The 27,966-nt window shown below is 41.5% G+C and overlaps 2 protein-coding genes across 5 annotated transcripts in view; both read right to left on the bottom strand.

Moving 5' to 3' along the window:
• Window positions 1-107: 107 nt before the first annotated feature.
• Window positions 108-11,661, bottom strand: stk17b (serine/threonine kinase 17b (apoptosis-inducing)). Its single transcript, XM_010879676.4, has 7 exons — window positions 11,002-11,661; window positions 8,441-8,653; window positions 7,814-7,952; window positions 4,887-5,013; window positions 4,720-4,768; window positions 3,427-3,606; window positions 108-2,101 (listed from the first exon to the last, which is right to left on the bottom strand). The coding sequence occupies exons 1-7, from the start codon at window positions 11,118-11,120 to the stop codon at window positions 1,852-1,854; spliced, it is 1,077 nt and encodes a 358-aa protein (XP_010877978.1). The 5' UTR covers window positions 11,121-11,661; the 3' UTR covers window positions 108-1,851.
• Window positions 11,662-16,186: 4,525 nt separating this feature from the next.
• hecw2a (HECT, C2 and WW domain containing E3 ubiquitin protein ligase 2a) overlaps window positions 16,187-27,966 on the bottom strand; it is a 67,681-nt gene continuing 55,901 nt past the window's right edge. For all 4 annotated transcript variants that reach the window (XM_029113638.2, XM_029113637.2, XM_029113634.2 and 1 more), the window contains exons 25-31: window positions 27,054-27,152; window positions 25,137-25,266; window positions 24,733-24,879; window positions 18,651-18,765; window positions 18,398-18,483; window positions 17,868-17,980; window positions 16,187-16,749 (exon numbers count right to left, since the gene is read on the bottom strand). In XM_029113638.2, the coding sequence (XP_028969471.1) occupies window positions 16,638-16,749; window positions 17,868-17,980; window positions 18,398-18,483; window positions 18,651-18,765; window positions 24,733-24,879; window positions 25,137-25,266; window positions 27,054-27,152 (802 nt within the window). In that variant the 3' untranslated portion in view covers window positions 16,187-16,637. The remainder of the gene's footprint in view (window positions 16,750-17,867; window positions 17,981-18,397; window positions 18,484-18,650; window positions 18,766-24,732; window positions 24,880-25,136; window positions 25,267-27,053; window positions 27,153-27,966) is intronic.

Here is a 27,966-nt window from a genome sequence, read left to right as displayed (position 1 = left end):
TCCACATACTGTCCTATACCCATATCACTTGCCTAACCAAAACTATTTTCTCATCCTTTCTGTCTTAGCTCCATACCATTTTCTCATAATCAAACCAATCTATTCTCTTTCAAATCCAAAAGTCCATCTCTAATTACTTTTCTAAACCTTCCATGCATAAATAGCAATCACCACTTCATAACCAAAGCAAATGTCCATTTCATGTCACCTGTGGCCAAAACAATACAGCATTTTGTTGAAAATTGACAACAATAGTATAACCCAATCAATACTGCAACCCGTATCTTCTTAATGAACCCATCTAATTCCAGTTAAAACAGCACATGGACACACTGGGTACATGAACTTTTAAACAAAACAGCTTTGAGAGGTGCCATCAATACTATATCCAATGCAACCAGTATCTCAACAAACCCATCTGAATCCAGTTAAAGCAGCACATACAGTACACACATCTAAATATAAACAAAACACCATCCCACTGTATAAATACACTGAGAACAGAGTTAGAATATAGAATATATCAGTTAATGTAAAGAGGCACTCAACAGTATTGACCGAGCGTTCGGCCATTTGCCCTGAGATGAAAAAGAAATGGAATGATCAGACGAACAGGACGGAGTTGAATTGTCTCCGTACAGAGACTACCATACTTCCCAAATTTACCTGAATCCCACTGAGCTTTTAAAGGCTTCCTAGCCATAGACAAATACAGTAGCTTTTTAATGCTGATTAAAAGAATGCAGATTAGATAGATCACTTTGGTGAATGTCAGGAAATAAGTTGTGATCAAGGGACACTTTCGAAAACATATATGGAATTAAAAACAAAGGGCATAGCTACCTCCCAGCTATGGAATCAATAAAATACCCAGAAGATAAATAGTTAAGTGCTTCCGTCACATGTACCCTAAGGGAATGACTAAATAGGAACTGACAACATTTGAAGAAACATTTTGAGTAAGCACGGGTGTGGTGCGTGATCCATCCCATGAGTCATCTTTTTACAGAGCCCTTTTAAATCACCTCCACATTACTGTAGGCTTGTAAACCCATGGGGTCAACAAACACTGTAATACAGACACCAATGTGAATCCCTGGCTCACTTATGTAGGCAGGCCAGGGCCTGGTACTGTGTGAAAACTTGTCTTTGATAACATCCCTGCACTTTCAGATGCGAATGGGCAGGAGAAACAGAAGGGAATGTCTCAAGGGGGAAGTAAAATGCTTCTGTTCCTAAGCCATGGCCCCATGCGGATGCATGTTTGAGAGTAGGGGGGTGATGTACAGCTGGGAAGAAACACTTTACTTTCACTTCCTCAAATTTAACTCAGTGTTCTGTCAAATGGTTCAAGCGCAAAATACTCAAAGAACACTTTGGCACATCTAAGAACACTTACGACCACAGACTTGCCTTCTGACAAAAGCTGTCAAGTAGTAATTTAAAGTTAAAGTTAGTTATTGTAAAACAGTTCATAGTTATTGCAAAACAGTATTGCATAGATTTCCTTTGAGATATCGGTCTGCCTCTATATATTCAGTGACAAAATTAAGAAAAAAACCCTGGAAAGGGACCAAAAATGTCTAACAATAAAATTGCTCATCTTAACTCAACTCTGGAACCGATGTATCACTTAGGAATATAAATTCCACAATGAAACAATGACAAACTGACAATAGATCACAACTGAAGTGGGTTATCTTTGGTTTGGCTGTACGCTCCAGAAATGAGTGAGCGATAGACGGGACAGAAGCGCTCATGAGCAGGCAAAAAGTTCCCCCGGCAGGTTCCCTTCTGCATAAAACCAATAAAAGCAAAACAGGAAGGTGGGGGAAATGTGTTCTTTCCCACTCAAAAGTCCCCATCTCCACCATTGGTGGCAGTGGGAGGCTCTTCCTCAAAGCGAAATCTCTTGGCATAGGTGTGGGGTGAGTCCAAGGCGAAGTTCTCCTTGTCCTCTGGGTCCTCCGGCTGGGCGGCCCACTTGGTACCGCTGCTCCTCTCTCGGGGCGTACGTGGTGTGATGGGCTCGATGCTTGGATACTGATACTGTTGCCACAGCCAGGGGTGGGTCATGCAGTCCGCTGCACTTGGCCTGTCCCTTTGTGGATAAAAGGGTGAAGACGGACCAGGGTCAAAACTGAGAGGACAATGGTCTATGTTCAAGCTAGGGTGGCACGGTTAGGATTAAATAGGAAATCAATTTTCAAACACTTGGCTGCAAACTGTGTAGATAACCTCACTTATAAAACGGGATCATAGAAATCATAGCCTACATATAGCTTGAAATGAAGGATGGGGGAAAAAGTGCTTTTGAAACATGCGTTTGTGCCGTTGCCAGTAGACTATTTACACAAACCTTCTCAGCACTTGAGTGATATATCCTCCTGTGTCACTGTTAGCCCATGTTCGCAGGCACCGACCTTCCAGATAACTCTTAATAAACCATGCCGTCGTGTGTGTGCGACAGTATCTCAGTGCCACTCACTAGTTTAAAGCAGACGTCTTCACTAGCAGTTGCAGTGTGAACTCTAACATTGGAAAAACATGTATTTGAACGTAACAAGGTAAATAGCCTAGAAACACTAAAGACCAATTCTCACTTAAAGAGATATACATTATCTCCTGCAACATAAATCTTACATCAGTCCACTTTCCAGGAGGCCTATAGTGCCTAGTCTGCAACTGCCAGTTCTGTGCCTACAATTAAGGGATTAGGCCGAGTCTAGGTATGAATGTAAACTACAAAAATGCCCCAAGACTAAAAAAATGTAAACTCATGTCCTCCTCCCGTTTTAAACGTATCTGCGGAGTACCTGGTTTGGGTGGCCCATTGCTGTCCCTGTCCATCTGGTCACACTTCTGACCTAGTCTAAATTTAAATAGACTCTGGATTTAGCCCACATGCATTTATTAATTATTCCAATTGGACTGTTAATATCTCACCCGGCACAGCCAGAAGAGGACTGGTCACCCCTCTGAGCCTGGGTCCTCTCTAGGTTTCTTCCTAAAATTCAGCCTTCTTAGGGAGTTTTTCCAAGACACTGAAATTCAACACTACTGTTGCTTGCTCGTTGGGGTCTAAGGCCGGGTGTTGCTGTAAAAGCACTTTGTGACAACTTCTGTTGTAAAAAGGGCTTTATAAATACATCTGACTGATTGATTGATTAAGGACAGACGATGCGTGCTTGTCAACTCATGTGATGCGCGTCTCATTAAAGAAATACCTGAAAATCACGGAAGTATCCGTTTAGGAATTTGCAGCAGTCAATGTCGCAATTTTGATTTATCATGCAGCAGTCAATGTCGCAATTTTGATTAATCATGCAGCCCTTGTTCTAGCGCATTTGTATTCTCCCAAAATGTATATACAATTTGAACAGAGATGACAGAAAATGTATTATAACCAGGACAGCGGAAACATACTCTGGGGTTTTGACAAGCAGCTTGCGGATGAAGTCAACGGCGAGTTCTGACACTCTAGAGAAGGCCTCTTGGCTGTAGTCCACATTGACTTGGGACACGTTCAGGTACGTCTCTTGCTTGTCACTCCCTGCAAATGGAGACTCGCCCGTCACCAGCATGTAGGATATTACACCTACACTCCTAAAGGAATAAAACATACAGTTAGTAGAAATATTGTGCAGTCAATAAGTACTTGAACAGTAACGCAGGCCATCACTGAGTCAGCAAAACCTGAAGACACAGCCAGATCATTAGATGTGACTAAATGACTGTTTGGTACATTAAGAAACAAGAACGTGCTGGTAAGTGCAGCATAGCAAGCTACCTGGTAAACTACCAAAAAACCCTGTAATTAATGACCAACAAAAGCTTTCAGTTGTGAATAAAAACCCTGATTCAAGTGTCAAACAGATCATGAGCACTCTACAGGATGTAGGCATAGATATGTCAATGGGTACCAGAAATAGAAGACTACATAACCTCAGAGGGTTTACCACAAAAGGCAAACCACTGGTAAGTCCCAAGAACAAAATGGCCAGGTTACAGTTGCTAATAGTTAAGGAAGAAGGTCGCATGGACAGATGAGAAAGACTAATCATGGAAAGGGAAAATCTGGAGCAAGGAACCACCCACGATCCAAATCATATCTTATCTGTGAAACTTTGTAATGTTATGGCTTGGGCATGTTTAACTGGAACTGGCTCACTTGTCTTTAATGATTATATGACTGCTGACAGCAGCAGCAGAAGTAAAGTGTATGGAAAAATCTGCTCTTAACCCACAAATTCCTACAAATCATTGAACAGCATTTTACATTGCAGCCGGACCTAAAACATTCTGATAAAGCAAACGTTTTTCAGGGCCAAAACAGGAAATGGTCTTAACTAGCACAACCAATCACCCGACCTGAACCCAAATTAGCATGTGTTTCAGACCTAAAAATGACCCCAAGAGAAACAAGAACTGAAGACTGTTTCTTCATAAAACAGGTCAAGATGGCTTTGTTACAGAGCATCACCAGGGAAGACACCTGAACAAAAAAGATTTGCAAAAAGAAATAAAAACGGGAGTATGCTGGAGTAGAGTCAAAACTACAAAACTTGTTTCACTGTCCGAATACTTAGAGACAACACTGTATGTCAGAGGGTGCACGCACACAGTTAACCTAGACTGACTATTGCCTCAGGCAGACAAGTACACACATGCACGTGCACACAGTCAATCAAGCCGATAGCGTTTACAGTGATGACTCACCACAGGTCCGTTGCTGTGGTGATAGGCTCATAGTTCAGGATCTCTGGGGCTAAGTTGAAACAAGGGAGAAAGAGGCCACATCTTTACAAAGTTGTTGGTGCAGAATTCCTGACTCAATATCAACTGGTTACGGGAAGGTTGGAGATGTTACATTGACATTGCCTTACCCACGTACTCGGGCGTGCCCAAGATCTCTCTGAGCTCTCCAACCATGCCCAGTTTGCGTGCCAGGCCAAAGTCCACAATCTTTATGTCCCCAAGCGGAGCCAGGCTGGTCAGGAGGATGTTCTGGGGCTGAGAGGGAAGGATGATTAGGTGATTCTTCCAAAAGTCAACTTAAAGTGAAACTGACATTGTTTTAACTACTTCACAGTTTTGACAACAAATTCTATGACACCAAATAAGGAGTCAGTAACTAAACATATTCATCCATGAATAATAATAATAATAAAGGCTCGCCAGTTCCATAAATATTGTTTTTTAAAGTTGTAAAGCAAAGTTGACTATCTTTTGCTGCATTCAGCCAGTTGAGATGGTGCACTGTTTGTTTCAATATTTGGGAGAAAAGATAAGGCTAGGAATGTCAATACAATCAAACTAACAAGGGCAATAATAACTTGCACAATCTTATCTATTCATGTAGCTAGATCTTTTGAGTGAATAAAAGAAAACAAAACCTATTTCTTCACTTTCAATGGGATATACGGCCCTGAGTCGTCACAACCAGCCCGAATGGATTTGTAAAAATCGTGGCAAATCTTCCTGATAGGTATCCACGCCAAGCAACGGAGTCAGCAACCTCTGTTAGCTTTGGGTTCCTGAGCCAATGGCTGGAGTCGCTAGAGTGGGATGTCGGTCTTCAACTAACAGCACAGACAAGGCTAACCTGTGCTGGTCAGATTTGTGCTACGAAATAGCACCGTACAGCACAGACAAGGATAACCTGTGCTGGTCAGATTTGTGCTTCAAAATAGCACCTTAAAAAACGCTGATAAAGGGCCCCCATTTACGTTTTGGCTACTTACAGACATCCAAGTGTAATGTTCATCATTTTGCTGCCTAATAATTCAGAACTTGACTGTTACTCACATTAAGAATGTGCCTTATTGTTAATTTGAATGTGTCAGGGGTGCCGCGGGCAGGCAGACAAGGTGAAGTTCCGATTTAGTTGTTAAAACATGGGTTGGGACTAAAGCAAGCACAGACAGGCAGAGAGCAGTAGGGCGAGTGCAATTTTGACAACAAATTACAAGCTGCAGTAGTTTGAGAGGGTTTATATGCCGTTGATGCCGTTGTTGTTGAGGATGCCGCACACAACTGAGGGAGCGAGAGCCTACCCGTTCATGGTTGTTTGATAAGGATATAGGACTGTCATGTAAAATATCAGAGGATTACAACAGTATTTCATTGTACATAAATACATCCTGGTGTTTCGTGTGGCTAGCTATCTGAAGTTACTCGGTCGCTTCTGGTGACTAAACACAGTTCAATTGGATGATAAGGACTCTAAGGCAAATTACTAATTTGCATACAGGCGTATTATAGCTCCAATTGGCTATGGTGCACTAGTGTTTGCAGAGTCCAGACCTGGACAAGACAAACGTTTTATTCATGCGGATTGTTTTCTGCAGTGTCTATTGTTTGTCAAAACAAAATGCAGTTTTCCCACTCAGTACAATTCCAGAATTTTCACAAATGCCTTACTCTACATCATTCACAAACATTTTCAAGATTCTTGGTCATTTAAAAATATAAAAAATAACTCATATTATTCTGCAGGTATATGAACATATTAAGATTTCGTATTGCTAAAATGCTATCCCATATGAGTTTAACATCACGCAGGCATGACTGAATTTGGTCATGTCATTGTGTTGCCTGATTCCGTTATATTTGTTCTAGCAGAGCCATTTTTCTTTGTTCAGCAGAGTCTTTGCGAACCAGGCAATACAAACAATTACGGTAAATGCATCAGCAAATCCATAATTTGCTGTATTTTTTGGAGGTGGGGTACCCGAATGAGACAGACATGACTAAGATGACAGTAAATATCAAACCATTTCTGACATCAATTGAAAGGAGAGAGCCAGGGGAACATGCAGGCCATTGTAATTTTCTGCTCAGACACACCTTAGATTAGTGATGGCCAAACGAGGCTTCATTAGCGTTATTTAAGCATCAGGATATTATGCTGGTAGCATTCAGACCTTCATTACGACAATAAAAGCCATAATTTAAATTTATAACCCATATAGATAATCTAATCTGTGAAAAAGAACAGACAAGAACAGCATTGGAACGGACATTAAACAAAATGACGGACTAGATTGACAGATTACATTGTTAACTATACTGCCTTATATATCTCAATTATGGCTTCTCTTTTGAAAAAGAAAATCTGAGTTAGTGCTGCTAGCATAATTTCCTGCTGCTAGAAGAACGGTAATGAAGCCTTGAATGGCCATCACTAGCTTAGATATAGCCAAATCCATCCAGAGCTATAAACTTATAAGAACTCCATTTGAATCAGGAGTCTCTAGAAAATGAATGTGTTTTGTTTTGTTGTAAGACACCCACTAGCCATGCTATCAACCAAAAGCTAAGGTTGATAGTCTCTGGAACTAGTTGGTGGTTCTGGTTAATCTCCAGGACCCCACAGGCTCATCTACTACGGTAAGTGTAAGCACAGAATGCTGTGGGAAAATTGACAATTAGGATAAAAAGAAATGTTTTCCCCAAAAAATAAAAAAAAATAAAGCAGTAAATAATGAATAAACATATCAAAAACTTTTACATTACTTTTTCTAAAAGCTACAAAAGTCTGACACCTCCATACCAAAATAAGAAAAAAATTGTATATGTTAACATCGCAATCACAGAATTTAGTGCCATGGACATTCATGTATAAAGGCTTTGCTGTATACAACACGTAACACAATGAATTCACAACTTTCTCACATATGATGTGATTGTATTTACAGGTTGTGATGAAAAGACTACTAAGAGAGAAAACATTGTTGAGGTTTGTATGCATGTGTTCTCTGTGCTCTTCTGTTTGTATGGATGCTGGTCTAAGCGGTGCAGAAGGACTGACCTTGAGGTCCAGGTGCACCACACTGGTCTGGTGGAGGAGGTGGACACCCTCCAACGTCTGTCTGATCAGCCGTGTGATGTGGCCCTCTGGGAGAGGCTCATCACAGTTACAGTGGTCAAAGATCTCACCCCCTGCAGCACTGAATAACACAAACACATTACTGTCACAGTGAATAATGCAAACAAAAAGTGTTGTATCCATAAAAACTAGGTGGTTATCACTAAGCAAACCTCTTTCATAATGACATTAGGCAACAGATAATTGAGTATTGCCAATAGAATCTGCTTCAAAGCTTTGCATTCAGGGCAGGATTAGGAAGGTTTTCCTCAAATCTCAATGAAACAAAAAGGGTGGGTGAAAACAATTGTATTGCATTGGCTAAAAATACACAGCAGTGCAAAGGGTGGGGTTCAGAAGCACAGCCTATCTTAGGTCCTGTTCCAAATCAACAACTTCACCTTTTTTGTTGTTGAGAGTTCAAGAAACATGAGCTAGAGTAACTGGACCCATATTTTTATTAGAGTTGACAGACTGCTGACAGTTAGTGGATATGAGTACACAGTTCAAATCTTACTGACTGAATGGCTAGCATTGGGCTCTATATAAAAGTACTGCATAATAACTGACTATTCCAGTAGCAGGACGATGTCGTGATCCGTCTCGTACGCAGCGTGTAGGTTGACCACGCGGGGGTTGTTACGGGCAGCCTCCAGCACAGCCATCTCATGCACTACTTCGGCCCGGCAATCGCGGCCCCGCCGCCGCTTCCGAAGGAATTTGGCAGCGAACACCTTTCCGGTGGACTTCTCCACACATCTCTTCACCACCGCAAATTTCCCCCTGGCAATGAAGATAGAGGGAGGGATGAGTTACTTACCATTACACAACATCAGGGTCATTCTCGAATGGCGATTGGTACATCAGTTCATAATGTACAATAGCATTGGTAACTTAGTAGACACTTGTCCAGTGACTTACAGTGTAGGGATTTGACTGCGGTATGGCAAGCACATTGTGCATTGCGCTAGCCCAAATAGTTCTCTTCACATAGCCTTGTCACTTTTCAGCAACATATGGCCTTGTTTACATTACGAGAGAGCTAATAAAATATTGGTTTGCAAAATCATTTCACTAGCGTTTGAATTTACACCGGCATGTTCGAGACGTAGCACGCAGGACTGTTGCCATAAATCACGGGAAAATAGAGCGACATGCACGCGCACAGCACAGAAAGTTGATACAGTTCAGACAGAACTGGCTTCACACTTACAAAACTCCGGGGGGGGGGGTCTCTATCAACAATGTGGCACACACTACCTCGGAAGGTTTCTCGAGCTATCGATGCCAATATGTTTACACAAAATGATTGAGCTTCTGGAGTCTTCTACAACATGTCTCCGAAAATGTAGCTTAATAAAAACAATCCTTAAGTTACGGTCCCACAATAGATCTCTCTAGAGCCGTGCACAGCTCTTTAATTACAGCCCTGAAGATCCCTGGCTATTACCTATTTGCATTATAATACTTCCCTCCCTTTCATTATTTCTTTGAGGGCTTGATCTGTGAAATCCATTCAATTAATCAATGGAGAACAATTTTCCCTGACATTTTAGGTATTCAAATCAAATCCAAAATTACTTCTATAGCATATTTATCTATGACAGTATAAATGCGGAGGTAATTTCAATATCCCCTCTCGTCCCATTTCAAAATACGTCTAGTAGTGTAATTGTTATTAGTCAAAATTGTGAATCTAAAGAGTTTGTTTCACCAAAGTAATTGTTTTAGTTGCAAATCGTAAACTCAAACAAGCAAACGAGTATGAAACAGGAAAGGAAGTGAGTTTTATTTCTTTGTAATTTCCTGATATGTTTGTGTGTTGACAGAGGTGACCAAACTGAGCTGTCTTGGTAAAATATCAGTACCCATAGTCCCCCTAATGGTTCTGAATCAGACAGGGCCTCTGTTGCACTTGAAAAGGGTTCATATTACTTGCTTAGCTTTCTCAACACTATGCTTTTTTGTTGTTTAAAACAAATGCATCTTCCAGTCATAAAGGTTTCAGGTCACTGTGCTATGTAGACATGTAAAACCAGCCAGCCCAGTAGGATTACAGCCAGGTTGGATTTAGCTCAGTATATGTCAAAAAAAAGAGAAGTGAAGCTAGTCCATACACACCCTCCCATAACAACACAATAGTGGTTGTGTGGTCATAGCACGCTCAGTCATTACCAAATGTTCCTTTTTTTGTATAGCGTAATGCAATAGGGAGTTCATTATTTCTGTTCAAGTCAACACAGGTTAGGCATAAACCATTGCAAGGCAAAGTCTTTGAGGCTTAGGCAATCTAAAAGGCAACAAGAAGTTGCTTTGCCATGCAAATGTTGACACCGGAACTGTATGATGTCTGAGGACTGATGACAATCTGATTGGAAACTGGCACCTAGGACTACATGAATGCAGAGCATTGATGATTTGATAGAGCTTTAGCTTACTATGTGGCATGATGAACGTGGACAGACAGCAGTTGAACAGGCAGACCTTACAGGCCTAGCATCTCACTGTTAAACTACGCCAACTACAACTTCACAGAACTTTGCTGCACTCAAGCTACAAAAATATATATACAGTTGTGTTTCATATTGGTTCACTTTCTAACATGTTGGTTGAGTGTCTGTACTGTAACAGTGAATTGACAATTTCACACACACACCCATCACTGTCCAACCGAAATGTTACTTCTGCTTTTAAGTAGAAAAGGAAGCTCTTCCCTGCGAATGAGTGGACATTTATTTCTAGACAATAAGCCTAGGGCCCACATAGTTTATTTATTGATAACGAGGGACACAAACACCTGCTAATTACAGTCCATAGAGCTTAAAAATATAAAAACGTGTTTTTGCAGAGCCCCCATCCATTTTGTAATGTTTATCTCTAAGCCCAAATAACCCATGCGAAACTACGGGTAAGTGACTATTCGCCAACTACAAAAGTCGCTCGTAAGACTATTCCGTAGTCAACAAAAGCATATTAAACCATATGATTGTAATTAAGAATGGTTAGTAGTTATAAACATTGCTGATTACAACAATGGAGTCAACTGTAGCTGGGCAAAGAACTTCGCAAAGCGACCACAGAGATGCTGTGAGTCAGACGGAAAACATGTTTAAAAGAAAACATTGGCTCACCTGCCCAACTCGCCGGTTATTTCGTACACACTATCCATCGGTTCCGTATTAATATGGGTTTGAATATCTCCAAGCAGACCAGTAAATCCATTACGGCTGTCATGCCGCCTCCGAGACATCTTTGCCTGAAAGTACTCTGTGGCAATAGATTGCTGTAGTACCTATCAAAGCCGTAGAGTAGCTAGCTAAGTAGCTAGGCAGTGTTTAGCTAGCCTGTGAGTGTAAATGTAACTACTAGTAGTCCTATAGCTAGCTTGTTAGTAAACGTTCGCTAACGTTGTTATATTATCTGGACACATAGCTAGGTAGCTCCTACCTAAATTAGACGGAGATGCTTTAGCTGTAGAAAAGAACCTTCTCCTGACCTTACATCCGTAAATCGCGTTAGATACCTAGCTAGCTTGACTGACAGGTCACTCAGTTGTCAACGCGGTTAAGTTAGCTAGCTAGCTGACCATCTACTTGTGTTTATTTATCTTTTCTAGAAGATAGCTACTGTACTACTAAAACATCCAGGAAAGATCACTTATCAGGTTGATTAACTAACTTGCCTAAACTTTCCCAACTGAAATTCATTGTTTAGATATGCGAGTTGGATCACTAGCTAGCTAGGAAATGATACAGATCCTTCCCATCGGTGACGTGAGAACACGTCTTCAAAGTTTGATTCCGACCAATCTCTTGTCCGAACGTTTTATTTTTTCTTCTCAATATTGTCGTCTCGTTTTGCGCACGCGCGACATGTCTACAGCTTATTTTGAACTCGTTTGATATACATTTCTATTAATTACCATTTTATTTCCTCTACATTTTATCACAACCCATGTCTCAGTTAGATTTTAAAATACAGTGACTAGGTATTTATTTAAATAATTTTTGAAACTTTTTGAAAGCGAGCCAGCCAAACAGAAGGAATTCTCCGACCATCGACTTGCATATTAAGGGGCCCCTGATGCCCTCTTGTGGTTTTACGCAAGTCAATGTTTATTTTTTTTTAAAGATCGAAAAGGTACAGTATATCACAAAATTGAGTACACCCCTCACATTTTTGTAAATATTTCATTATGTCTTTTCATGTGACAAAAATGAAGAAATGACATTTTGCTATAATGTAAAATAGTGAGTGTACAGCTTGAATAACAGTGTACATTTGCTTTCCCCTCAAATGAACACAACACACAGCCATTAATGTTTAAACCGCTGGCAAAAAAAGTGAGTACCCCTAAGTGAAAATGTCCAAATTGGGCCCATATTTTGTGTTGCCACCATTATTTTCCAGCACTGCCTTAACCCAATTGGGCATGGAGTTCACCAGAGATTCTGAGGTTGCCACTGGTGTCTGCTTCCACTCCTCCATGATGTCATCACGGAGCTGGTGGATGTTAGAGACCTTGCGCTCCTCCACCTTCTGTTTGAAGATGCTCACAGATGCCCAATAGGGTTTAAGTCTGGAGACATGCTTGGCCAGTCCATCACCTGTTCCCTCAACTTCTTTGGCAAGGCAGTGGTCGTCTTGGAGGTGTGTTCGGGGTCGTCATCATGTTGGAATACTGCCCTGTGGCCCAGCCTCCGAAGGGAGGGGATCATGCTCTGCTTCAGTACGTCATAGTACATGTTGGCATTCATGGTTCCCTCAATGAACTGTAGCTCCCCAGTTCCGGCAGCACTCATGCAGCCCCAGACCATGACACTCCCACCACCATGCTTGACTGTAGGCAAGACACACTTGTGTTTGTACTCCTCACCTGGTTGCCACCACACATGCTTGACACCATTTGAACCAAATACGTTTATCTTGGTCTCATTAGACCACAGGACATGGTTCCAGTAATCCATGTCATTAGTCTGCTTGTCTTCAGCAAACTGTTTGTGGGCTTTCATCTTTAGAAGAGTCTTCCTTCTAGGATGACAGCCATGCAGACCAATTTGATGCAGTGTGCGGCGTATGGTCTGAGCACTGACAGGCTGACCCCCCACCCCTTCAACTTCTACAGCAATGCTGGCAGCACTCATACGTCTATTTCCCAAAGACAACCTCTGGATATGACGCTGAGCATGTGCATTCAACTTCTTTGGTGGACTATGGCGAGACATGTTCTGAGTGGAACCTGTCCCGTTAAACCACTGTATGGTCTTGGCCACTCAGAGAGTTCTTTGCCATGAGGTGCCATGTTGAACTTCCGGTGACCAGTATGAGGAAGTGTGAGAGCGATAACACCAAATTTAACACACCTGCTCACATTCACACCTGAGACCTTGTTACACTAACGAGTCACATGACACCGGGGAGGGAAAATGGCTAATTGGGCCCAATTTGGACATTTTAACTTAGGGGTGTACTCACTTTTGTTGACAGCGGTTTAGACATTAATGGCTGTGTGTTGAGTTATTTTGAGAGGACAGCAAATGTACACCGTTATACAACCTGTACACTCACAACTTTACATTGTAGCAATGTGTCATTTCTTCCGTGTTGGCACATGAAAAGATATAATCAAATATTTACAAAAATGTGAGGGGTGTACTCACTTTTGTGAGATACTGTACATATTTTAGAAATGGTTTCCGACTCAGTTCATGATATTAGTTTTACCTTTACCAGTCCCCACAATGATAGTCAAATGTTTTTGTTATGCTATATCCAGGTCCTGGGTAAAACAATTACAATTCAATTACGAGTTCTTGGCGATATAGAAAATGGAAAATATGTTTTCTTGTTCCCACAAAAACAGAAAAACTAACTTGTGTGTGTGCATGTTTGTTTCATTTGGCAGACATAAATACACAGTATATATGATATAGGAGAGACAAATTATCTCAGAGAATAGAAAAAGATATCCATTTTGAGCACATTCTGAACCAGCTCCTACATGTTGTGCCCCACTGACCAAGCCCAATGTTCACATCTAAAAAGATAAACAAAATGAAATGACACACTTACTTCTCACTAATTAAAACTTGCCATTTGTCAATGTCTTTTAATACAATCATTGGGGTGAAATGGAGAAATACAGTAGCTTTTGCATAGAGTGGAGTTCTGACATTGGAATATCCAATCCTATTGGTAGTTGATCAGGCAAGGGAAGTGGTGAGCTTTGGCCTGATTTGGCAAGTAGCAAACTGACTTTATTCTTTTTGGACATTCACAGCAATATAAAAAAACTGTAGCATGTGTAAAAATGTATTGATTAACAGAAATTATTGGAACCCTACTGTGAAGCATTTACGTCCATGCGATGAAGCTGTCATCCTAAAAACTGAAGGTTATGAGGAGATGTGTGGCTTTAGCTGATGTTATTCTGTTAGACAGAAATAGGGAGACATGGTTGATTATGCAAGCCCCAAGCCTTTGGTACATTCGGTGCAAAATATATTTTTTATACACACAGCGACAGACTTGTACAAGTATACAAAGATAAGAGACATACATGAACAGCACGCATGGTACCCACACAGGTGCTCTCATTTTTTCTTCGTTATTCATTACAGCCCTGTTGGTTCTCTGTGTAACCCTTGACCTCTGACCTATCATCATGACAGGTGAACATTTAAAAATAGCAAAAACTATTCAAAGCGTGCTGCCATTGTACTTTTGTGACACTCCTCATAACTGTTCATATAACAATGTAATGCTTGATATAACATTTCACAATTAGTGTAGCCATAAACAGTGTGGCACAAAACATGAAGATTTATTTGTCCACATCTCCCTCATCACGTCTATGAACATATTGATAGCAGTGCTATGAATTAATTGTAGCAGCATTACATCAAGGACCTATCCGGCTCTTCCCGCCCTTTTCTCCACATCTATTGCAATATCCTCATGCAAAAGCTAATAAGGACAGACTTGTGTTGCACTATTTCTGCATGCAAATATTGAGCTATTAACACAACACCATCTAGGGGTTCTGGACTCAGCGCAGCTCACAGAGTTGTTGAGATGGACCCTGCATGCAGTATCAAGCCAGGCTGAGATATGAAGACTGCCTCCACAGTGCATGGCAGTGAGGCTTCTATTACTATCTACTTCAGCCCAGGTTGTCTTTCTAGCTCACACAGACCTTTGTACATAAGTTGTAATCGTGCGTGCATCGGGTGTGTGTGTGTGTGTTTGCCTGCCTTGTTTCTGAGTGTGTGTGTGTACTGTATATGTTTTTGGATAGGAGGTATGCACTGAGAAGTCCAAAACCAGGATGAATACATGCTTTCAATGACAATCTTGATGTGTAATTTTGTAGTGTATGCCCCACGCTTTAATTCTGTATACCTAAATAGCAATGTGTAAGTTTCACATCATCTGCCTTTCTCTTGTGGTTGCATCTTGGAACTTTTTTTTTGTAACAAACAGTTGTGGTTCTATTGTTTTGTTGTTATTTTCAGGTGTGACACGCCTAAAGCCTTTATCATTTTCTTATTATCGATCAAGAAGAAAGTTGTCAGTTGCGACCCAAGAGGAAATAGGTGCGACCCACTCAGATTGTTGTCCCTAACCAACTGTTTCACAAATGTCTCTTAACAAGGCAAGTGTCCGGTGCCACTTTGGGTCTTGGCTTCCATAATAATCAATGAACAAGAATCCTGTTTTCCAGGCTCAACCTCCTCCCACAGCTGTGGGTTTTGATGTACTTTGGCTGCAGAGGCTCTTTCCTACATTCACCCTTTTACATGATACATTCATCAGTTCAGTAATTTGTAGGCAATTTTGTTAATCAATAAGAGATATAGCCTTGTTTCACTATGTCTGTGTGTGTGTGTGTGTGTGTGTGTGTGTGTGTGTGTGTGTGTGTTTGTGTGTGTGTGTGTGTGTGTGTGTGTGTGTGTGAAAGACAGTGTGTACATTTGTGTGTGTTTTTATCAGAAAGTGCATCTGAACAACTTTGAGAGTAAATAAACATTTTGATTTGTATCCATGACTTAGTGTGTCCATTTTATATGATTAATTGTGTAGTCTGCTTACATAAAAAGATAATTAAAGAGACAATTTCTTGGGTGTCCCCTTAGGACATATGACATACAATTCAAACCCCTCAGTTTTATAACAGTCTTAATCATGAGGGTCATCTTGATGTGTTTGTGTAAATATTTGTTTGTGTGTGAGTGTTTTATTAATGTGTATATACAATCTGTGTATTTTTGTGTGTGTATATTTTAGTTTGAAGCTAGTGCATTGGTCCATTATGTATTGTATTAATGTTGTCTTCAGCCCCAGAGATGCAAATGACACAGTTCTGAGGTCCAAAGCACAGGGTCACTCCATGAGGAAGAATTAGGGATTAGGAAGAGGTCTCTCTGGGCTTACAGTGCAGACTGAGTCCTTGGAGGAAGAAAAAGGACTGGAGATACAGTAACCAAGGCCATTAAACGCATATGAAATAAAGCACTAGTGTGGATGTGGAACATTCCACACAGGAATCCAATGGAGAGAATTAGTGCAGGTAATATTACAGTAACGTTATTCCAGGAAGAGTGGGGTCATGGTGAAGGGACGTATAGCCAAGCCAAAAGGGGTGATTGTTTCTTCACAACAATTATTTCTGGTAGTTGACTATTCAGTTTAATTGAGAATGCGAGTAGTGCCTCGTTTCAGGCAGCTGGATTTTTTACTCCTGGCTTTGGTGGCCATTTTGGAGTAGTTACTCCAGGCCGAAGGTGCTGGTTTCCTCCACGGCCGTCAACATCTTCTCATAGAGCATTGAGAACGATGGGTACGGTGGGAGGTCCAGACGGTTAAAACATGTGTGAGCCCTGTAGAGAGAAATATCAGTTGATTACAGACACACGGACAGAAAGAAAAACAAGAAACCAGGCAAGCCTAGTTCAGCCGGCCCGCAATAAAATTTGTTCAGCGTGGCTGCCCTCTCAAGAATCGAACCCGGGTCACCACTACGCCACCAAACTGCACACATGCTGGGCACTACTATAGCCCCTTGCATTATATTATTTTCACTCAATAACATCATGCCAAGTTTGAATATTTTGTTAGACGCCATTATATTGTGTTAAACTGAGTAACCTTTCTTACTAAGTTTACCTCCACCACAAACAGCATCTATCAATTTTATGGATTTTGCCACTAGCAGTTTTAACAGCTTATTAGCCATTCGTGAATTACATTAATACAATAAATACTGTATCAATATAGGTGACGATAACTTACTTTTTCATCAAGTGAAAAGAAGAGAGAATCGTGTAGCCACCGAAGTGTTTGTCTATCCGGAACAAATCCTGAGACATAATTCGAAAATCCACCAGAAATAGTCGCAATATATTAAACAGTTTAATTTTAGGCTTCCCATAACGTATCTACTCAAGGTTGTAGCCAGCAAGGTTTTTGTCTATCCTGAACAAATCCTTAACCGCTAATTAGCCATTTGTGGATGACATAGATACAGTATCTATCAATATAGGTGACGATAACTAGTGATGGCCATTCGAGGCTAACGATAACTGACTTTTTTGTCAAGCCAGCAAAGTGTTTATCTATCCTGAACAAATCCTAATATCCACCAGAACCGTTTTATTTTAGGCTACCTATTACATAGCTACATAAAATTGTAGCCAGCAAGGTTTTTTCTGTCCTGAACTTCAGGCATAATACATGTAAAGTGTTGCAGGGGGCGAACACGAGACCTGTTGTTCCGGAGCCCGCGTCTCTAACCACTACGCTATTTAACAAGGGGTAGTCAGTCAGTCAGGGACGGACGGACTCAGTAAGAGACATTCACTCTTCTAGGCCGGCTCCGCTTACCCCGTCCGGCAAAAAAGAAACAAAAAAAAAAAGACATACTGGTGTGCTGTACATGCGTAGAAAGGTGATTTTACCCCACAAAGAATGTCAGACAAACAAACAAGGTGTACTGTACCTGGGTAAAGAGGTAATTTTCCCCCATTTCTCTACGCAGAACCTGCGTGGTCCATTGCTTCCTCTTAGGGAGGCAAAGCCCTCATAGGGAATACTGGAAGTACCAGTCACAAACTAGATAGAAATACACAAAGTAAAAACATATATATATATATATATATATATTTATATATAACACAGATGACATTTCATTTTAACAGACCCTAATAAACTAAGGTTTGGTTTCCCAGACACAAGGACAGCTAAATTGAGCGTAGCTAAAACCTATGCTCAATTTAAAAACTAAAAACTATGCTCAATTTAGATTGTCCTTTCAAAATATTTTTTTTATTCCAGGACTAGGCATAATGCATTTTTTGGGACTCTAAATTAATTAAATGAATAAACAGAGCTTTAAGGGCACAGAAATACATTCTCATTTACAAGGGGTCAATTTAATGAGAATGTAAAATTTCTTAATTGTTGAAAGGTAATTTTTCATTCAATACCAGATAAATACCAGTCCATCATGATCATCTTGAAAAGTAGTACCTGTAGCAGCCTCAGTCTCTGCTCATTGTTGAACCTTTCCACCGCCGCCCAGAACCAGCGGATGACTATGTGGTTGTCATGGTATCCTGGTGAGACAAATCAAAGTTGTCCCACAGACCACAACAAGCGTCCTGTTCTTGATGCACAATCTGTAATGATCAGGTCCAGTCAAAAGGACTGGAAACCAAGGCCTGCCCCGTACACAGTCGGACCCTCCCAGACTAAGAATGCCCATTTCACCACCCATTTCTACCTCCTCTGTATTCAGTGTTGGTCCTCCAGTCTGCCAGGTCAATCTCAGCTGTGCCGGCAATCACCAGCTCCAGTTCCCGGGCATCAAACACAGACACCAGCCGCACATCCACAACCTGACCAATACATGATGTCACAACACCAATTGATAATCCATTAAAGAGACAATAATAGGGGCGTCACGATACACCTAACCCATGGTACAGTATGTATTGCGGTTTTAGGGCCACAGTGCCAAAACGCTGCTAAACTGGATACCTACAGTGGATATAAAAAGTCTACATACCCATTAAAATGCCAGGTTCTTGTGATGTAAAAGAATGAGACAAAAATAAATCATATCAGAACTTTTTCCACCTTTAATGTGACCTATAACATGAAAAATATAATTAAAAAACAAACTGAAATCTTTGAGAGAGAAAAATAAAAACAACCTGGTTGCATAAGTATGCACACCCTTAGACTAATGCTTTGTTGAAGCACCTTTACATTTTATTACAGCACTCAGTCTTTTTGGGTAGGAGTCTATTAGCATGGCACATCTTGACGTGGCAATAATTGCCCACTCTTCTTTGCAAAAGCACTTTAAATCTGTCAGATTGCGACGACATCTCCTGTGCACAGCCCTCTTCAGATCACCCCACAGGTTTTCAATTGGATTCAGGTCTTGGCTCTGGCTGGGCCATTCCAAAACGTTTATCTTCTTCTGGTGAAGCCATGCTTTTGTGGATTTGGATGTCTGCTTTGGATCGTTGTGCTGAAAGGTGAACTTCATCTTCAGCTTTCTAACGGACGCCTGAATGTTTTGTGCTAGAATTGTCTTGTATTTTTAACTGTTCATCATTCCCTCCACCCTGACTAAGCCCCAGTTCCAGCTGAAGAAAAACAGCCCCAAAGCATTATGCTGCCACCACCATGCTTCACTGTGGGTATGATGTTCTTTGGGTGATGTGCAGTGTTTGGTATTGTGCCAAACATACCTTTTGGAATTATGGCCAAAAAGTTCATCCTTGGTTTCATCAGACCAAAACACAATTTCCCACGTGCTTTTGGGGGACTTGATATTTGTTTTTGCAAACTACATCTGGGCTTGGATGTTTTTCTTTGTAAGAAGAGGCTTCTGTCTTGCCACCCTACCCCATAGTACATTCATATGAAGAATACGGGAGATTGTTGTCACATGTAGTGCACAGCCAGTACTTGCCAGAAATTCCTGCAGTTCCTTCAATGTTGCTGTAGGCCTCTTGGAAGCCTCCCTGACCAGTTTTCTTCTCGTCTTTTCATACATTTTGGAGGGCTGTCCAGTTCTCTGTTGTACCATATTTTTTCCACTTGATGATGACTGTCTTCACTGTGTTCCATTGTATATCTAATGCTTTGGAAATTATTTTGTACCCTTCTCCTGACTGATATCTTTCAACAATGAGATCCCTCTGATGCTTTGAAAGCTCTCTGCAGACCATGGCTTTTGCTCTGAGATGCAACTAAGAAAATGTAAGGAAAATCCTAGAACTAGAACAGTTGAACTTTATTTGTGATTAATCAGTCACTTTAAATGATGGCACGTGTGTAATGACTTCTATTTAACATGAGTTTGAATGTGATTAGTTAATTCTGAAAACAGCCACATCCCCAGTTATAAGAGGGTGTGCACACTTATGCAACCAGGTTATTGTAAGGTTTTTATTTTCCATTTTTCCCCCTCAAAGATTTCAGTTTGTTTTTCAATTGAATAGTTCACATTATAGGTCACATTAAAAGTGGAAAAAGTTCTGACATGATTTATCTTTGTCTCATTATTTTACATCCCAAAAACCTGGCATTTTAACACGGTGTATAGACTTTTTATATCAACTGTAAATTAAGCTAGATGTTTCTATAACGTTGGTTGACCAATAGCCTGCCACCGCTCTCTTCCAGTTCATAAAACGGATGTTGGAAAAGCTCCAACGAGTAGTGTAATTTTGATTACATCGTGCACAAAGGCTCCTGTTTAAACAGAATAGCCTAATACTTTTTTTTCTCGTCTCAGTTTTATTCAAGAGCCATTCACCACATCATAGCAATCTATTTATTTTCAAAATATTTTTAAATGTTCACATATAAAACTGTAAAGAGCCACCCATACCATATGGTATGGTTTGGAATCGTGTACAATTACAGTCATAGAGAATACCACCTGATAAATAAATGACATCACTACACTAATTAATAACCCATTAAAGAGACATTACCACCTGACAATGCATTATATCACAATTCTTATTCAACTCCAATAAATAGCTTACTTGGTCAACACATCACCATGAACGATTGGAAATGATGGAAATGATGCCACAGGGCCCTGTGTTTTGCACAATTATATCACATGACCTGGATTTTAACCACTATTTAAAGCTTTTACAGTGGGGAAAGCAAGTATTTGATAGACTGCCGATTTTGCAGGTTTTCCTACTTACAATGCATGTAGAGGCCTGTAATTTTTATGATAGGTACACAAAAATCCAGACAATACCATTATATGATTTATGATTTAAATAGTTAATTTGCATTTTATTGCATGACATAAGTATTTGATCACATACCAAACAGTAAGAATTCCAGCTCTCACAGACCTGTTAGTTTTTCTTTAAGAAGCCCTCCTTCTCAGCCTCCCCGGGAAAGTCTATGCCAGGGTTCTATAGAGGAGAATACGGCCGATAGTAGAACCTCGGATTCAGGAGGAACAGTGTGGTTTTCGTCCAGGCCGTGGAACACTGGACCAGCTCTATACCCTCTACAGGGTGATGGAGGGTTCATGGGAGTTTGCCCAACCAGTCCACATGTGTTTTGTGGATTTGTGTCCCTCGCGGCATCCTGTGGAGAGTGCTTCGGGAATATGGGGTCCTGGGTCCTTTGCTAAGGGCTGTCAGGTCCCTGTACGACCGAAGCAGGAGCTTGGTCCGCATTGCCGGCAGTAAGTCAGACTTGTTCCCTGTGCATGTTGGACTCCGGCAGGGCTGCCCTTTGTCACCGGTTCTGTTCGTAATTTTTATGGACAGAATTTATAGGCACAGCCAGGGGCCAGAGGGTGTCAGGTTTGGGGACCACACGATTTCGTCTCTGCTCTTTGCGGATGATGTTGTCGTGTTGGCTCCTTCAAGCCAGGATCTTCAGCATGCACTTGGACGGTTTGCAGCCGAGTGTGAAGCGTTGGGGATGAAAATCAGTACCTCCAAATCCGAGGCCATGGTCCTCAGTCGGAAAAGGGTGGCTTGCCCACTTCAGGTTGGTGGAGAGTGCCTGCCTCAAGTGGAGGAGTTTAAGTATCTAGAGGTCCTGTTCACGAGTGAGGGAAGGATGGAACGGGAGATTGACAGACGGATCGGTGCAGCTTCTGCAGTAATGCGGTCGATGTATCTGTCTGTCGTGGTGAAGAAAGAGCTGAGCCGCAAGGCGAAGCTCTCGATTTACCAGTCAATCTACGTTCCTACTCTCACCTATAGTCATGAGCTTTGGGTCATGACCGAAAGGACAAGATCCCGGATACAGGAGGCCGCAATGAGCTTTCTCCGCAGGGTGGCCGGGCGATCCCTTAGAGATAGGGTGAGAAGCTCGGTCACCCGGGAGGAGCTCAGAGTAGAGCCGCTGCTCCTCCACATCGAGAGGGGTCAGCTGAAGTGGCTTGGGCATCTGTTTCGGATGCCTCCGGAACGCCTTCCTGTGAAGGTGTTCCTGTCCCGTCCCACCGGGAGGAGACCCCGGGGAAGACCTAGGACACGCTGAAGGGACTATGTCTCCCGGCTGGCCTGGGAACGCCTCGGTGTCCCCCCGGAAGAGCTGGAGGAAGTGTCTGGGGAGAGGGAAGTCTGGGCATCCCTGCTTAGACTGCTGCCCCCGCGACCCGGCCCCGGATAAGCGGAAGATGATGGTATGGTATGGTAAGCCCTCCTGTTCTCCACTCATTACCTGTATTAACGGCACCTGTTTGAACTCGTTACCTGTATAAAAGACACCTGTCCACACACTCAATCAAACAGACTCCAACCTCTCCACAATGGCCAAGACCAGAGAGCTGTGTAAGGACATCAGGGATAAAAATGTAGACCTGCACAAGGCTGGGATGGGCTACAGGACAATAGGCAAGCAGCTTGGTGAGAAGGCAACAACTGTTGGTGCAATTATTAGAAAATGGAAGAAGTTCAAGATGACGGTAAATCTCCCTTGGTCTGGGGCTCCATGCAAGATCTCACCTCGTGGGGCATCAATGATCATGAGGAAGGTGAGGGATCAGCCCAGAACTACATGGCAGGACCTGGTCAAAGACCGGAAAAGAGCTGGGACCACAATCCTACAGCGCACGCAAGGTCCTCCTGCTCAAGCCAGCCCATGTCCAGGCCCGTCTGAAGTTTGCCAATGACCATCTGGATGATCCAGAGGAGGAATGGGAGAAGGTCATTTGGTCTGATGAAACAAAAATAGAGCTTTTTGGTCTAAACTCCACTCGCCGTGTTTTGAGGAAGAAGAAGGATGAGTACAACCCCAAGAACACCATCCCAATCGTGAAGCATGGAGGTAGAAACATCATTCTTTGGGGATGCTTTTCTGCAAAGGGGACAGGACAACTGCACCGTATTGAGGGGAGGATGGATGGGGCCATGTATCGCGAGATCTTGGCCAACAACCTCCTTCCCTCAGTAAGAGCATTGAAGATGGGTCGTGGCTGGGTCTTCCAGCATGACAACGACCAGAAACACACAGCCAGGGCAACTAAGGTGTGGCTCCGTAAGAAGCATCTCAAGGTCCTGGATTGGCCTAGCCAGTCTCCAGACCTGAACCCAATAGAACATCTTTGGAGGGAGCTGCAAGTCCGTATTGCCCAGCGACAGCCCCGAAACCTGAAGGATCTGGAGAAGGTCTGTATGGAGGAGTGGGCCAAAATCCCTGTGGCAGTGTGTGCAAACCTGGTCAAGAACTACAGGAAACGTATGATCTCTGTAATTGCAAACAAAGGTTTCTGTACCAAATATTAAGTTCTGCTTTTCTGATGTATCAAATACTTAGGTCATGCAATAAAAAGCATATTCATTACTTAAAAATCATACAATGTGATTTTGTGGATTTTTGTTTTAGATTCCGTCACTCACAGTTGAAGAGTACCTATGATAAAAACTACAGACTTCTAGATGCTTTGTAAGTGGGAAAACCTGCAGAATCGGCAGTATATCAAATACTTGTTCTCCCCACTGTATATCGAACTGTCTTCCTTTTCTTGTTACAGAGTTGCTATGGATCTGTCTTTTATCTGACCTTTACAGAATATATATCTCTTATACTAAATATCCAGAAGCTGTGTCTCATGGGCCGCCGTGTCAATCAAGAGTGGTTGTTCGAAACATTAATAAACTTGGTTATTGTATCCCTCTGTCACCAACATATTCAATTGGGTTTTTTCATTCTTTAGTACATTTTCTTTCAAGATACAAGGGGGCGCCATTTCTGTCAGCCACCAGCTAAATCTGTGCCCCCCTGTCAATCGAGAGGGATTGTTAAAAAAATGACTGCAGTTATTGTGTCTCTCTCTCACCAACAAAATCAATAGGTTTATTTCATTCTGGAATAGATTTTCATTCAATAAACAAGGGGCACCATTTCTCTCAGCCAATGTCAAAGTCTGTGTCTGCTATGTCAATTAAGAAATTGTACCAAAAATTACCTTACTTAAACGGTTAGGGTTAGGGTTGTGTTTCTCTTAATTGACAAGGTGGCAAAGATTTTGGTGGTGGCTGAAAGAAATTGTTTTCATTCTGGAGTAGGTTTTTAATTCATAAAAAAGCATTTGTAGAACATACATAGGCTCAGAATGTGGTCTACATTTAAAGAGAAGCTTCTGGATTTATAGAAAAGGTTTTACTTATATTCTAGAGTTCTGATAAAAGTGTGATGCACAGCAACAGCCATTGTGAAATGGTAAAGTTCCATCACCAGACAAATTGTTTTCATTGATTGATTTCATTTGATTTAATTCTAATATGTGAATATGGCCTAAAATAACGGACAAAATCTTGCTATGTCACATGATTGCGCAAAACACAGGGCCCTACCTCATAGAAGCCTCGGACCAGGCTCTCTGTCTGCTGAGCTACACCCCTTTCAATGCGCCACTTAACCATGCGCTCAATGTACTCCTTCTTGTTCTTCTCTGAAACTGGAATGCCTGCCCCGCCTGGTTTCAGCTCTCTCTCTGTGATCTACAGGGCCATAGAGACACATACACAATCTGGGTTGAATACCACCTTCCCACAGCACACCAGAGTGAACATTTGATGTTAAAAGTGAGCATTCAGTCTTGACTTAAGTCGAAGTTAGGGCCTTCTTAGGGCTGAATCCTATAAATGTATGCAGCCACATAGAAAATGATGATATTGTATTCATAAACTATTAAAACTACATTAAATCCAATCATTATTCAAAACAAAAGAATGCACAGACATGCGCTCACACACACCTGTCCAAAGACCTCCTCGTTGACAGTGAAAGTGAGGTCCAACATGTCTTCGATGTCATTGTCTTTCATCCACTGTAAACTCTGGTGGAACTCCTCGTCTAGGAACTCCAGGTCACTCAGGTCACATGGGCTGCAGGATTCAAGGGTCAATGACAGGCCAGCAAAGGGTCTACACACTTCAAATATTTAACTATTTGTCTACAATGAATAGGTTTCACAGTGATATTAATGTAAGTTACCATATTCCTATACAGAGTAATTAAGTAAAATCTATCCAAACAACTACCGTTTGATCAACTTCCACAAATTCAGTAATTGCGGCCCAAAAAAAACTGAGGTGTGTACATTTAATAAATACAGTTGAAAGATATTTGGACACAACAGAGCCAAAACATTTTCATAGTTTTGGCTCTGTACGCCACCATAAATTTGAAATGATACAATCGAGCAGACCTTCAGCTTTAATTGAAGGCGTTGAACAAAAATATTGTACTAAATGTTTAGGAAATGCAATCATTTTCATATACAGTCCCCTTATTTCAAGGGCTCAAATGTAATTGGACAAATGAACACAATCATATATAAAATGTAAATTTGTAATACTTTGTCGAGAATCTTTCACAGGCTTTTATTGAAGCTGTCTACAGTAGTTGTTTGTTCATGGGTCTTTCTTCAGCAAGTGAAATGCATACTCAAGCAGGTTAAGATCAGTTAATTCACTCAGCCATTGCAGAATATTCCACTTCTTTGCTTTAAAAAACTCCTGGGTTGCTTTCGTAGTATGTTTTAGGTCATTGTCTATCTGTAAAGTGAAGCGCCGTCCAATCAACTTTGCTGAATTTGTCGAAATCTGAGCAGACAAAATATCCATATACACTTCAGAATTCATCCGGCTGCTTCTGTGTTCTGTCACATCATCAATAAACACTAGTGACCCAGTGCCATCTGAAGCCATGCATGCCCATGCCATCACACTGCCTCCAACGTGTTTTACAGATGATGTGGTATGCTTCAAAATCATGAATCATGAATCATGAGCCATTCCAAGCCTTTTCCATAGTTTTTTCTTCCCATCATTCTGGTACAGGTTGTTTCATCTGTCCAAACAATGATGTTCTAGAACTGGGCTGGCATTTTTAGATGTTTTTTGGCAAAATCTGGCCATTCTATTCTTGAGGCTTATGAATGTTTTGCACCTAGTGGTGAACCCTCTGTATTTGCTCTTGTGAAGTCTTCTCTTTATGGTAGACTTGGATAATGATATGTCTACCTCCTGGAGAGTGTTCTTCACTTAGCTGGATGTTGTGAAGGGTTGTCTTGCATGGACATCCAGGCCTTCTTGTGTTGCAGAGCTCAGTAGTGCATAATTATTTTCTCAGAATGTACCAAACTGTTGATCTGTCCACTCCTAATGTTCCTGCTATCTCTCTGATGGATTTATTGTTGCAGCTTAAGGATGGGCTGTTTCACTTGTATTGTGAGCTCCTTCGACTGCATGTTGTGGGCTCACAGCAAAAGCTTCCGAATGCGAATGCCACACCTGGAATCAACTCCAGACCCTTTACCTGCTTAATTGATGAAATAACAAAGGAATAGCCCACACCTGTGCATGAAACAGATTTTGAGTAAATTGTCCAAATACTTTTGGTCCCTTGAATATAAGAGGCTACATATTAAAGAGCTGTAACTCCTAAACCCTTCCTCCAATTTGGATGTAAATACCCTCAAATTAAAGCTGAGAGACTGCACTTTTAATACTCAATATTTAACTGTTACTTAAATATATTTTGGTAAACAGCCAAAATAACAAACTTGTGTTTATGTATCCAAAAAGGACACATAAACACAATGCACTATTCATGGCAATAGATACTTTAGACGGCTTCTGGCTAATAAGGAACTGACTGAGACCCTCACATGCGCAGCAGGCCCTTGTAGAAAGGGCGGGTAAAGAAGGCATCCAGCAGATATTGGTGAATCAGAGCCAGGCCCAGGATACGGCCACTGAAACGAAACCTGGAACACAAAGCCACATCACTGCTAAGTGCAATATAGTACACACTGTACTCTATAGGACACAAGTTATGGGTCTATCTGTGTCTTATGTTCTGCAGAATGTCTGTTTAGGCAGTGTCTCTCTCCAACCTGGTGTCCATCTTACTATAATGAAAACTACAATATGTCCTTCCAGAAAGTACATGTCTGTTATAACAGGTTGGATACTATCATTACCAACACAACAGCAGGATGGATAGAATAAAAGACCAGGGACGATGAGTAAAGTTCAACCATTTATTGAAGAAGTCATGTCACTTCATAAACGCTGAAATAGTTGTGAAATAAAAAATCAAGAGAATAGTGGGCTGCATTCCCCTTCCAGGTGTTCATCAGCATGCATTCACCAGATGTGAAAGACCTAAATAGAAAGAGACACAAAGCAATCAATACATCGAGCTGCAGGAGTCCCCCTGTCACAGAGAGGTTGTTATTGTGTCGTCTTAATCCTATTGGCCTTCTTTGTGAGGTCCGTCAGGGGTATGGCGTAATGTTGATGTACCCCGGAATGAACTGCTGGAAGTACACTGTGAGACCCAGGAACAAGATCCCTTTCTTGTCCATGGGTTGTGGTCACGCTCAGATGGACTGTGGGGTTTAATTGGACAATGCCTTTTGTGTCTCCCAGGTACTCAGCTTGGTCTAACCCCAGATGCAATTTTTTTGGGATTCGTAAAGGGTTCTGAAGTTGTGGCAGAATCATATCAATCCATCAGGCTTGGGAAAAATTACGATTGGGCTGGACCAGTCACAGGAACATAAAGTCCTTTGGCTA

Source organism: Esox lucius, chromosome 16 (assembly GCF_011004845.1).
Source record: "Esox lucius isolate fEsoLuc1 chromosome 16, fEsoLuc1.pri, whole genome shotgun sequence".
In the NCBI taxonomy this organism is placed as follows: Eukaryota; Metazoa; Chordata; class Actinopteri; order Esociformes; family Esocidae; genus Esox; species Esox lucius.
This window is presented reverse-complemented; position numbering and strand designations above follow the sequence as displayed.

Coding starts and splice junctions, on each gene's coding strand:
- stk17b (XM_010879676.4), bottom strand. CDS start 11,120: ATGTCTCGGAGGCGGCATGACAGCCGTAATGGATTTACTGGTCTGCTT. Junction 8,654..11,001: donor ATAACCGGCGAGTTGGGCAG/GTGAGCCAATGT, acceptor CTTCATTGCCAG/GGGGAAATTTGCGGTGGTGA. Junction 5,014..7,813: donor TGGTGCACCTGGACCTCAAG/GTCAGTCCTTCT, acceptor CTTCCCTCTCAG/CCCCAGAACATCCTCCTGAC.